The sequence below is a fragment of the Phyllostomus hastatus genome, unplaced genomic scaffold (assembly GCF_019186645.2).
Source record: "Phyllostomus hastatus isolate PE091 unplaced genomic scaffold, TTU_PhHast_1.1 phas_contig_304, whole genome shotgun sequence".
NCBI lineage: Eukaryota > Metazoa > Chordata > Mammalia > Chiroptera > Phyllostomidae > Phyllostomus > Phyllostomus hastatus.
The window spans coordinates 259,177-272,340 of record NW_025333845.1 but is presented as its reverse complement, the minus strand read 5'-3'; the positions used below and the strand labels follow the sequence as shown (position 1 = coordinate 272,340).

General features: G+C 37.1%; 2 protein-coding genes across 2 annotated transcripts; both read left to right on the top strand.

Moving 5' to 3' along the window:
• On the top strand, positions 1 to 948 carry LOC123819226 (olfactory receptor 51G2-like). The gene has a single exon (XM_045839540.1). The coding sequence runs from the start codon at positions 1 to 3 to the stop codon at positions 946 to 948; it is 948 nt and encodes a 315-aa protein (XP_045695496.1).
• Positions 949 to 5,199: 4,251 nt separating this feature from the next.
• Positions 5,200 to 6,159, top strand: LOC123819225 (olfactory receptor 51G2-like). The gene has a single exon (XM_045839539.1). The coding sequence runs from the start codon at positions 5,200 to 5,202 to the stop codon at positions 6,157 to 6,159; it is 960 nt and encodes a 319-aa protein (XP_045695495.1).
• Positions 6,160 to 13,164: the final 7,005 nt, after the last annotated feature.

The following is a 13,164-nucleotide window of genomic DNA, read 5'->3' as shown; positions in this document are numbered from 1 at the left end:
ATGGCAATTCTGAGACATAATAATACCAGCAGCTTCTGCTTCATACTGATGGATCTCCCAGGACTGGAGACTGCTCATTGCTGGACAGCTATTCCTATCTGCCTTATTTATGGTCTGCCTTTGCTGGGCAACATTATCATAATGTACATTGTCAAGTCTGTGTCCAGCCTTCACACACCCATGTACCTCTTCCTCTCCATGCTTTCAATGGCTGACTTGGGCCTCTCAGTTTCTACACTGCCTTTGATGGCAGCTGTCTTTCTTGTGGGCCAGAGGAAGGTGAGAGCTGCAACCTGCTTTATGCAACTCTTCTTCATTCACACTTTCTCAGTCATTGAGTCAGCTGTGCTTTTGGCCATGGCTTTTGACCGCTGTGTGGCTATCCGAGAGCCCTTACGCTATGCCACCATTCTCACAACCAAGCGCATTGGGGCCATTGGGCTGGCCATTGTGACCCGTAGTGCTGCCCTTCATCTGCCCCTGCCTGTGCTCCTTACAAGACTACAATTTCAGCCTGTGAATGTTCTGTCTCATTCTTACTGTGTTCACCCTGATGTTCTAAGGCTGGCCATATCCAGCACTGTTGTGAACAGTGGCTTTGGGCTCTTTGTTATGCTTTCCACTTTGGGGACAGATGCTGTACTCATTCTCCTTTCTTATGTACTGATCTTGAAGACAGTATTAAATATTGCTTCCAATGCTGACAGGCTCAAAGCTTTCAACACCTGCATTTCCCACATCTGTGTTGTACTACTATTTTATACCCCACTAGTCAGCCTGTCCATAATCTATCGCTTTGGGAAAAAGAAACTACCAGCTCAGGTATATATGCTTCTCTCCTATCTGCACTTTCTTGTACCTCCAATGCTCAACCCAATTGTCTACAGTGTTAAAACCAAAGAGATTCGGGTACGTATTCTGAAGATGCTTCACTCCAAAATGTTCTGAGCCCCAGGGACAAAATACTCATTGTGATAGGCAGCCTGCTGATTGAAGACATTCCTGAGAGGAAGTGTATTGTTTCTTTCAACTGATCATTAAATATTAAAAAAAAAAAACCTGACTGAATATGTTTTGGGGCTTCCCATGCCATCAGAACAGACCCCGTCCAAAAGGAAAAAAAGTTTCTTATTCTGCAAATGTCAGTGTCAACCTGAAAAACCTTGAGCTGTTATAGGGGAAACTAACAGTCTCTGAAGAGAATATCATTTACAAGGAAAGGTAAAGAGATTAGAAGAACAGGATTTAATGACCTTTAAACTCTCTTCACCTAAAAACCTAGAATACCACAAAATTAAGCTCAAAAAAGCCTCACTTGGTTGTACTTGGTAAATAGGTGGAATGAAGACATGTCTTTCTTTTGATTTGTATATTAACCATATCTAGCTCTTGGAATGAAGTTAAAGTCCTGCTCCTCATTTTCTAATAGTTAAATGAGCTGCTCTAAGTCCTCAAAAACACACTGAGATACTGTAGTTCTTGAATGGTAAATGCTATATATAAATCAATTTTCTTCTCCAGAAGAATATATTACCAATATTTTGTTTATCCCCTGCAAAGTCATTCATTTGGATTATATTTATTTATCTCTGTTGGATCATCTCCTATTTAAAGTATACAGAGAACAAAATAGAATATTGTTACTTTAGTGTGGATAGCTTAAATATTTAGGGAAAATAGCCTTTAAACATATAATTCACCAATCAATCACAGGTGCTTTAATGAGTGACAGCACAGATTACACTATGCTGTTTACACTATGGATATTTATTGGGCTCGTATCTATGTATTTGAAATTTATAAGAAAAATGAAAGACCTTTGAGTTTGTGAAAGAAATGTTCATTATTTTCTCTAATTAAATAGAAAGACAGTGATAGTGAAGGTTGAACATAGGATTGAGACTCCACAGAGAACATTTAGACACTTAATTTGAATGCATGGTCCTTCCCAGTCAGTGGTTTTGAACATTTCCTCACCTTATTTCACATTTGTGCTATCTTTCAGTAGCTGAGAAGAAATGCGTAAATCTATATTTAGAAGGGATAATGCAGTTTGTCCAACTGCCTACAGCAGCAGAATTTAGCTAACATCCAGATTACCTTATAACATTTTTTACTTTGCACACCAAATTAAAAGGAAAAACATAGTATCCTTATTTATTATAATCATCATATGCATATTGGTCTTTCATATGGTAAGATCATTTGGGAAATCCCAATGGAAATATCTTGTGTTTGTGATTGAGAATCATGGGGCCTCACCTCCGAGCTTAGCACTGAGGAGCAGGTTTTCTTTTTTGTCTAAGGGTGTTTTTTTCTTCTTAATTTATTACCATTGCTTCTCTTCCACTTCCTTGCTTTAGCGGGCCTTAAACAACATTGTTCACTTCCGTTTATAAAGCAATACTATACCTACCTATGTACTGCAGTGATTCTCAGAACTTTGTTTGCATTAGAATCACCTGGAGGGTTTGTTAAACTACCAAATGTTGGGCTTCAATCCAAGAAATCCTAATTTAATAGATTTGCAGTTGTGGTGGGGAAAGATGATGGCTTTTATTTACTTAAAGTTCTTCTGTGCTTCTCATGCCATTGCTGTTGTCCACAGTCCACTTTCAGAGCCACTAGATATATAGTCAACACAGAAGAAAATTCCCCCAACCCCCAGTGAAGTACAAAGCAGTTTTCATAAGTGATTGTGTTGGCTCTAGATGGTTGTCTCTGTTCTCCTAACTCTTTTATTTCTATTATGGTTCCGGCTATTAAAGATACGTATCTCGTAGTTATCTTGTGTGCTGGTAACCTGAGGTTATTCCTAATGCATCTGTTTACATTTCCTACCAATCACTCAATCACTCACCTACACAACCACAGATCTCCAAATGCCTTGCTCCTTCTTGCTGTTTGCTTTTTCTCCAATTACCCTCTCCTCAAAGAGCTATTACCTAAACTCTTAATCTAAAATAACACCTCCTTTTCTTTCTACATTGCATTTTTAACATATTTCAAATAATATTGACTCATGCCTCCTTTATGTGGGGACCTTACTGTTAAATTTTTAATAGTTATAATTCTGAAATATAGAACAGTGCCTAGGACAGTTTAATTCTGGAAGTGATATAGTATAAAAAGCAAATTAAAACTGACAATCATAAAAATTTCAGAAATAAGAATTTATGGTAGTTTATTATAATTTACTTCAATTTAAGGCTAAGGCTTGTGAGTGTCTTCAGTATGTTGGTAAATAGCTGACATTTGCCTTAAGTTACAAACAATAATGTCCAGAATAATAATTACTGAGTCCAAAAGAATTATTTCCAGTCTTGGGTCCTCCTTTTATGACCCATGAAACTTTAGCAAAGGTGTACACTTGAGTTCTTAACAAATAATTTTATTAGTCTGGCAACACAGACTTTCCATCCTCTGAGAACTGAGGTGCTTTAAAATGGTATGTGAGAATGGTTTGTGAAGTGCTTTAAATGAAATACAAAGGTAATGAATCACACTTGCACATTTTTACCTGCAAAAGTAAAAATGACAGAATTCATTATTATATTGACCTCCTTTTCAAAGAGAGAATACTAGGTTGTGTTCCACAAGACATAGGAAAGGAAATGAGACAAAATAATGAGAAAATCAATGTTAACCAAAAATCTCCTCCAAATACATGATTACATAAGATTCCTCAAAAATAACTTGTTATTCCTGATTATTGATCTTTAATGTTTTGTATTTCTGGAGAATTCTAGGACTTTTTTTCCTTTATAATTAGGAAGGAAAGTTTAAAGCATTCAAATTGAGTTCTCTTTATTGTGTTCTAAAAGAGAAAATGAAACTCAAGTGGATTTAATATAAGGAGGTAGTTATTTGACAGGCTGTGAAACAGTGGCCAAAGTTCAAGGGGCAGACCACAGGAAAGACAGAAGATTTATAACCAGATTATTGTATTTCTCCAGAAACTACTTTACAAGGGTACCAAATCCTGATTTCTTGGCAAAAACATGCCTTTTTCCCCTAGTTTCTATAGTCTCATTGGAATAATGCTAAATAGTAATGCATAAGTTTTAAGGTAACTGTTCAATATTCTGTAAGTTAAGAATCATTCTATTTATTGTTTCACATGAACAGTTATATTGTAGAATGAATTGTATTTATATAAACATCTAAAATTTTTGCCATAGCTTTGTATTTTAAATTGTATGTGTGATAAGATTTTCTTGTGTCATGTAAGAGGCTGACATGAAATGAAGAATTACTTTGTGTTGTTTTATTATGAAAGATGTCTCTGTTCAAAATTCTCATAATTATATACTGGAGAAGCAACTATTGAAACACAGTGTGAAAAAGAAACTTCAGGAAGTGAGGAACTTTGATTCTGGCTCCAAATCAGACACACTAACTACATTGAAAGCTAGAATTCATTTCCCAAAATGTATAATGTAGACTTGGATGATTCTAAGTCCCTTTCAAGAGCTGTATTTCAAACACTGATTTGGGGGTAAATTATGTTGTGTGGATGCTGAGACAGGCTCATATGTATGCAAGATTTCTTCAAATAATTCAGACACACCTTTTCAAAAGAAATTTCTGTGTATGAATTGGGGAAAATACTTGGATAGAGTATAAGGCCATGGTTATCAGAGAGGCATTCTGGGGAGTCTTTGCAGTGCCATGGTTCACAGAACAGGAAACTCTGACACAGCAACTCTTCAAATATCATATGATTTTACCTATAAGTGGAACCTAATCAACAAAACAAACAAGTGAGCAAAATATAACCAGAGACATTGAAATAAAGAACAAACTGATAGTAATGAGAGGGGAAGTAGGAAGAGGATGATGGGGGAAATAAGGGAAGGAGAGTCAAGGTATGTATATAAATGACCCATGGACAGATCCAAAGGGGGTAGGATCCGGGGTGGGAGGCAGGGATGTGTGAGATACTGGGGGAGTGGTGGGGAAAAAATGGAGACAATTGCAGTTGAACAACAATTAAAAAAAAGAAAAAAAGAAAAGAACTCCCTATGTATGAACTAGGGAAAAGACTTGGGTAGATTACAAGGCCATGGTTATCAGAGAAGCATCCTGGGGAGTTTTTGCAATGTCATGGTTAACAAATCAGGCTCTGACTCAGCAACTCTTTTGATCATAGACCCCGTGAATGCTCATCTGCTTGGAGTTCTGTCTGTCCAGGTCATCATGTCAGACTCCAACAACACTGGCACCTCCTTCTTCCTATCAGGCCTCCCAGGCCTTGAGGCTGTGTACACCTGGCTCTCCATCCCTCTGTGTGCCATGTATGTGGCATCTCTGGCAGGAAACAGCCTGATCCTCTGGGTGGTGAGGTCAGAGCCCTCCCTGCACCAGCCCATGTACTACTTTCTGTCCATGCTGGCAGTGACTGACCTGGGCCTGTCTGCCTCCACACTGCCCACCATGCTCACCATCTACATGCTGGGTCTCAGGGAGGTGGCAGTGGATGTGTGTCTGGCCCAGCTCTTCTTCATCCACACCTTCTCCATCATGGAGTCCTCTGTGCTGCTGACCATGGCCTTTGACCGTGTTGTGGCCATCAGCAACCCCCTGCGCTATGGCACCATCCTCACGAGTCCCCGGATTGCCAGCTTGGGCCTGGCCATCATGCTGCGCAGCGTGGGTCTCCACATCCCGGCTCCCATCATGCTGAAGAAGCTGCCTTACTGCCGCAGTCGCCTGCTTTCCCACTCCTACTGCCTGCACCCTGATGTCATGAAGCTGGCCTGTGCTAACACCCACATCAACAGTGCCTATGGTCTCTTTGTGGTACTCTCCACACTGGGTGTGGATGCAGTGCTCATTGTCCTCTCCTATGGTCTGATCCTCTACACAGTGTTGTCCATTGCCTCCAAAGCAGAGCGCCTCAAAGCCCTCAACACTTGTGTCTCCCACCTCTGTGCTGTGCTGCTCTTCTACACACCTATGATTGGCTTATCCATGATCCATAGATTTGGTAGGTGGGCTTCTCCATGCAGCCATGTACTGCTCTCCTATCTTCACTTTCTCACTCCTCCAGTGCTTAATCCCATGGTTTACACCATTAAGACCAAGCAGATCCGCCTGAGGATCCTGCGCCTTTTCGGGTTGGGTGGCACTGGCATCAGAGATTCTCAGGATCATTAAGTCCTTCTAGAGAGAGAAGGCAGAAGAAACTTTAGTCCTAGTTGCTTCATGCACCACTGAGCATAAAGTGAGTCCCATAGTCAGGAGAGGAATGTCAGAGAGAAACAGTATCATCTTCCACATGAAGTTCTCATTCATGAGAAGAAATAACCATGTTCTCGTTTATTAATTTTTCATTAAACAAAGTTTTGTTCAATACCTAGCATGTTAAATGCACTGTTGCAAGCCCTGAAGAAAGAAATATACCTGAGATACAGTTTCTGGGTTAGAGAAAAGTCTCATATTATCTAAAGCTCAAGAAGGGAACTATTATCTAAATGTAAAAGAAATCTAAAGAATAACTAGAAACTTAACAAAGGTATAAAGATGCACATAATGCTTTGCCTGAGACTGTAGGAGAAATGATTACTGGAAAATGGGGTGATGGGCATGTTTGGAATTCAGTGATATTAAAAGTATTTTTGAAAAATTCCCATTAAGTATAATCCCCATGAGGAAAGATATTCTTTACCTCTTGTTAGCTATTGCATTCCCATTTCTAAATATGGCCCTTTCCATATACTAGATATTTGGTTTGTATTTGCTGAATGAAAGAATAAATGAATGAATAGGTTACAGTTTTGAGAAACACTTCTGGCCAGGTTAAATGTTCATGTAATTCTAGATATGTGAGAATCAAGCTTGTGAGGACTTCTTTTTTTTAAGATTTTATTTATTATTTATTTTTAGAGAGGGAAGGGGGGAGAGAGAGAGAGAGAGAGAGAGAGAGAGAGAGAGAGAGAGAGAGAGAGAGAGAGAGAGAGAGAGAGAGAGAGAGAGAGAGACATTAATGTGCTGTTGCTGGGGGCTGTGGCCTGCAACCCAGGCATGTACCCTGACTGGGAATTGAACCTGCAACACTTTGGTTCGCAGCCCACGCTCAATCCATTGAGCTATGCCAGCCAGGGCCTAGGGCTTCTTAATTTGACTTCTAGACTATTTCACCCTATATTTTTGCCATCTCTGATTTTAATAGAAAATTTTGTATGATTTTATTTTATCTCTTTTGGGTTATCAACTATATATTTTGCTTATTGCTGGTTACTCTTGAGTTTGCATTATACATTTTGAACTACTTTAAATCTATTTTCAAATATCTCTAGACTATTCACATGTAATGCAAGTATCTGACACAAAGTATCCCCAATTCTTCCCTCATTTCGCTAGTGATGTGACTCCTTTCACTTATTCATATGCTATAATCACCCAGAACATTGTTTCTTTTATTGCTTTAAGTAAAAGGGGTTTTTATAGATTAACTAAGATTTAAAGAAATGAGATGGTACTTTATGTTTATTTATTCCTTCTTTGACACAGTACCTTTCTTAGTGGAAAATCAAGGTTCTGACATATAATGTGTCTATTGTCTGAAAGATTCTTTAAAATTTTGTTCTGGGTAAATCAGCTGGCTTGCATGCTTTCATGAATTTCTTTCTTTCTTATTATTTTTTCTTTCTTGGTTTGATAAAATCTGCCTCTGCATATATCCCTTAAAGTCTGAAGAATATTTTACCTGGATATACAATTCTAAGTTAGAGATTTTCTTCCTTTAAATATTTAAAATATTTCATTCTGCTCTTCTCTTGCTTGTCTTGAATTTGAGGAGAATTTTGTTATAGTTCTTACCCTTGTTCCTCTACTGCTAAGTGTTCCCTCCACAACAATGGATTATTTCAAGATTTATTTTTCTAGTTTTTGGTTTCTTTAGTTTAATGAGGTTTAACTAGATGCACCTATTTCGTATTATTCCTTCTTGATGTTAGATGGAATTCCTGAATCTATAGTTTGGTTTCAGTCATTAATTATGGAAGTTCTCAGTCATTATCACTTCATATATTATTTCTGCTTTGTTCCCCTTTTTTCTTCTAGTATTCAAATTACATGTATATTACACCTTTCCATGTTGTTTCATAGTTTTTGGATCTGTTGTTTCATATTTTTATTTTTGTCTTCTGTATTTCAGTTGGAAAATTTCTATTGACTGAGATTCGAGTTGATTCATTTTTATTATTTTTTTAGTCTACTGATTAGCTCATCAAAGGAACTGTTCATTTTTATTACAATGTTTTTTTTTATTTCTAGCATGTTCTCTTGATTCTTCCTTAGAGTTTGTCTTTCTATTTACAATGCCACCAGTTATTTTCACATTTACTATTTCCATTAGAGCACTTATTACATTTTTCATAGATATTTAAAGTGTCTATTTGATATTACATATCCTTCAGATTCTTTTTATGATGAGTGGCTTTGTCTCTTTGGAGCATGCTTTTATTTTCCTTTTTACACATTTTGTGACTTTTATTCAAATTAAGGCATGTTTAATTGGGCAATAGAAAGTAGGTACATGTGCCTTTTTAAAAATATTTTATTTATTTATTTTTACAGATAGAGAAAGGGAGGGGAAAAGAGAGGGAGAGAAACATCAATGTGTGGTTGCCTCTTGAACACCCCCTACTGGGGACCTGGCCCAAAACCCAGGCACGTTCCCTGCCTGGGAATCGAACTGGTGACCCTTTGGTTTGAAGGCTGGCATGCCATCCATTGAGCCACACCAGCCAGGGCAGCAAGTAGGTACATGTGTCTTTAATGAGAAGATTGTGTTACTGTGACTAGTAATTGGATTGTGTTTGCTGTAGCTATAGATATAGGCAGCTATTTTCCTTGTTCTCCATTCCCTCCTTAATTTTAGGTTTTTCAATGTATTTTTCCTTAGGAAGAAATCAGTATTTTGCAGCTCTTTGTAGCTATGATTTGCTATTTATTTTCATACTGGAATCCTGTTGGGTTGGTGGCGAGGTTTCACATGTGGAGAAGGGAAACATAATAATCTTCCAGTGAAATCTTAAAAGAGTTGAGATTTTACTGGATCTGCTTCTCAGATTTGTGACCTTTACAAGGATTTCTTTATAGGTCTTCTTTTTTTCCTCAGGCTCCTTTTTTTTTTTCCCTTCTCTGACTACAACATGCTCAGTATATTGAATAATGAACCCCTTTTCCACTTAGATAAAACAGGAAAATTGAGGGAGCCGGACATGAGGGGAATTTCCTTCCCCCAGTTGGGATAAAGTTCTGAAAGTATTTCCCTTGACACATTAGACTGTTACGGGGAGGCATCAGGGGATCTTTCACAATGGTTACCCTTCCATTCCCTCTGCCTGAGCCACAAGCATATCTTTCTTTGTTTCCAGTCTATATATAAGTTTATAGAGCATAGAAATATTGTGGATGACCTAAGAATGGGTCTTGTGGCTGCAAGTATAAAAACATAGTTAAAACAAAATTAAGTAACATATAAAATTATTTTAATTGTTCAAGAACAGGCAATAAAAGAGCAGGAATACAGCCTAACTTCCTGAGTAACAGAATGTTGGATAAGGAAAGAAATCAGGAATGGAATTAAGCCAAGTCCTCCCCCATTCACACACACAGAAACATATATGCACCCCAAGACAGTTTTTTTTCTCTCGGCATATTTTTATGCCAGTTCTACTTTGCCATATTCTCAGATCACAGATATCCCTGAATGTTTGCTGATGTCCAGCTGTGAGATAATATCCCATTCACAACGGAGGAAGTCTACTTTGAGCAAAAGTGTGGATGTGCATGAGGAACAATGACTCCCAGGATTACTCTCTAACTCATTCATTCTCTCAGTAGAAGGGTAGTAGAACTTTTTACAAGGAATAAAATTATCCAAGTGAATGAAGAATAAACTTATTCACTTATTCTCTGACTTGTTCCAGGGCTAACCACATAGATAGTGGCTATAAAATGGGATCTAGTTCTACTAAACTGAGAAAGATCTAAAAATAGGACAAGATAAATTAAAATCCCATCCTCATTACATGGGAAAATGGGATAGACCACTGAACACGAGCTATAATTGTTTAGGGAATTTCAAGACAGACTTCCATTAAGTAATTCCATTTAAGGTGAATTTTGAATAGCCATTTCTCTGAAGAAGGCATACAGATTACCACCAAGTATATAAAAAGGGATTCAACATTACTAATCATCAGGGAAATTCAAATCGAAACTGCAATGAGATATCACCTCACACTTGTTAGGATGGCTTATTAGAAAAAAAAGAGAGAAGTGTTGACAAGGATCTGGGGAAAAGGGAACCCTTATATATGTTGGTGGGAATGTAAATCAGCGCTGACACTATGGAAAACAGTATGGTGATTCCTCCAAAATTAAAAATAGATCTACCATAAAAGCCAGTAATCTCTCTAGAGCCCATTGCTAAACTCATTTGGTGTGACAACCACTAAGCCCTACTGGGAATTTTCTGTGTTCCCCAAGGAAAGGATGTTTAGGGTACTGGCCAAGTTGCTATAAAATTACCCTTCCCTGTGAACTCCTTGCCATTGAACTCTTACTGAGGAGAGACACAGTCCCAGCTTTGTTGCTATAAAGGGTGAGTCAGTATTGTGGGCCTTGGAAAGGAAAATAAAACAGCCTTATGTTTCAGGATGGTAACAAAAAGTTTTGTGATGAAGCTCTGACTATCAGTGCACCAGATGTCTAGAGAGACAACAGAGGACCTGTGTTCTAAAGTACCATTTTGGAGCTATTAGGAGTTATAGTTTCCTTAAGACTTTCTCCAAATGTACTGCCACAAGAGAGAACATGAAGAGAATATACAATTAGGAGAGGCTAGAGACTCACAGGTAAATATTCTCTATCTCCTTTTTCTTAAATTATATATATATATATATATATATATATATATATATATATGTGTGTGTGTGTGTGTGTGTGTGTGTGTGTGTGTGTGTGTGTGTGTGTAAAATTATTCTATGGGTAAATTGATTCTCTGTCCTTCAAATAAACCAAGTTAAGATTAAGGAAGGTCCATGGAAAAGAATGGAATAGGAACAAAGCTGTGATAGAATGAGAGTCTAAAAAGATAGGGTTTCTCTCTTCTTAAACTAACAACAACAACAAAAACAATGAAAGATATATAGTCTCAGTCAATAAACTCAAGTTTATTGAGATTAAGGTCAGTTAATTCTAAATTATTGATTTCTCAACCTTAAAAAAACTGTGAAGCTTAAAATTTTAAGAATTTGAGAAATAATTAAAGGACAGTCAAAATTTATAAAATTGTTTTACTCAATTTTGTTATGAATTACTATTTCTTTTTTATGACCACCTTGATATGAACATGTGTAGTGGTATGCGATTTCTCTGAGGAATGACAAGCATCATCTTTGAATATCGTGTAGTATGATTCTCAGTGAGCCTTTGGTAAACTCTAATGTGGATGTACAAAGAATGCATATTGATTCAATGTAAAATACAGCACAGCCTCCAACTTCATTCTCCCTCTGATGCCACTTTTTAATAGTTATTTTAAAACCTGCCTACTATTGGATAGTAAGAGCTCCTTTGAGTAATAAGTTTAGAGTCCATGCTTAGAAACTGTGCAAATAAACTTCTGTTCACTCCTCTCCTCAGCTATAATTAAGAAATGTTTTGCCCTGGCTGGTGAAGCTCAGTGGATTGAGTGCTGATTTGAGAACTAAAGTGACACTAGTTTGATTCCCAGTCAAGGCACATGCCTGGGTTGTGGGCCAAGTCCCGGGTGGGGGGTGAGCAAAAACACACTTTGATGTTTCTCTCCCTCTCTTTCTCCCTCCCTTCTCCTCTCTCTAAAAATAAATAAATAAAATATTTTTAAAAAGAAATGTTTTATCATCTGCAACAAATTTGTGTTGACAATCTCTTAATATTGAAATATATGTTTTCATTTTGTTTCACAAAACATATGCCCTGAATAATTTCTAAGAATCATCAAATTAAAAAATCAGGTAAAGAGGGATTGGATTGCAATATTGCAGTTTACAGAACTCCAGAAGAAATCTGAAGTTTGATTGATGTGTTCTTTGTGTTTGTGATAAATCTAGAATTGAAAGCTGTGCACCCTGCTTTTGCTCTGCAACAATTTCCATCACTAAACTTCTTTTTAGCAACAATAGTTATTTATAACCAAAAAACCAAAATGATTCCCACTCAGATACTTGGTCAAATATAAGAAATAAAGAAAAGACATGTTTCATGTGTTGTTGGATTCCAAATCCTTATTTTATCATGCTCATTTTTTGCCCTGATTAAGATAATGAAAGCAATATTGATGATTCTATCCAAGGGCATTTCCTGTGCTGTATTTTCATATAAGTCTATGAAGGGATTTTTCAGTTAGTTATGAAAATCCTGAATTATATCTTGTAAATGTAAGACATTGTACAGAGTTGAAGGATGTGGTACAGAAAGTTCACAATACATAGTGTGCATAATGTTATTTTGAAAGCAGCCTTCTCTACAACCAAAGTCTCCAACAATTTTCTTATCACATTTATTATTATTTCCTACACTTCCTCTGTTTTTCAGAAAATTCATAAAACCGTGTATGGAAGGAGTAAAAGAAGTTGTCTAGCTTCTCAGCACAGCAAAGGCTAGTTTAAAATAGAGATTACCTGATAATCAATTTGGTCTTCTTCAAAATGCATTACTATTTTTACAGAAATGTCTGTGGTCATTGCACTATTGCCCTCTTTTGTAGTTATGATTCTGTATAAAAACATGTTGGGTCATCCCATTATGTGCACTTTCTTGGTCATGACTGCCATCACCATCTCAAAACCTGGGGTTGGGGAAGGACTTCTCCTACCTTCATGTAAGTACTTGTGGTTACAAACATTGTGTCTGAACATTTAACCTTTTTCTCTCTTCCATGGCCCACTTCAGTTGCTATAGACAATTGCCATGGGCAATAGAGGACAAAAATATTTTTTACTTCATAAAACGTATTCTCCTTGAGGATCATAATTGCATAGTTAGTAAGCCCAGATGTAGAATTCAAAATTTTAAAATAAACAAATAAATTTTCCTTTGTGATTGCTTAGGTTCAGAATTCTGTCTACTGTTTTTCTTACAGGTATTCCCATACAAGCTAAAGTG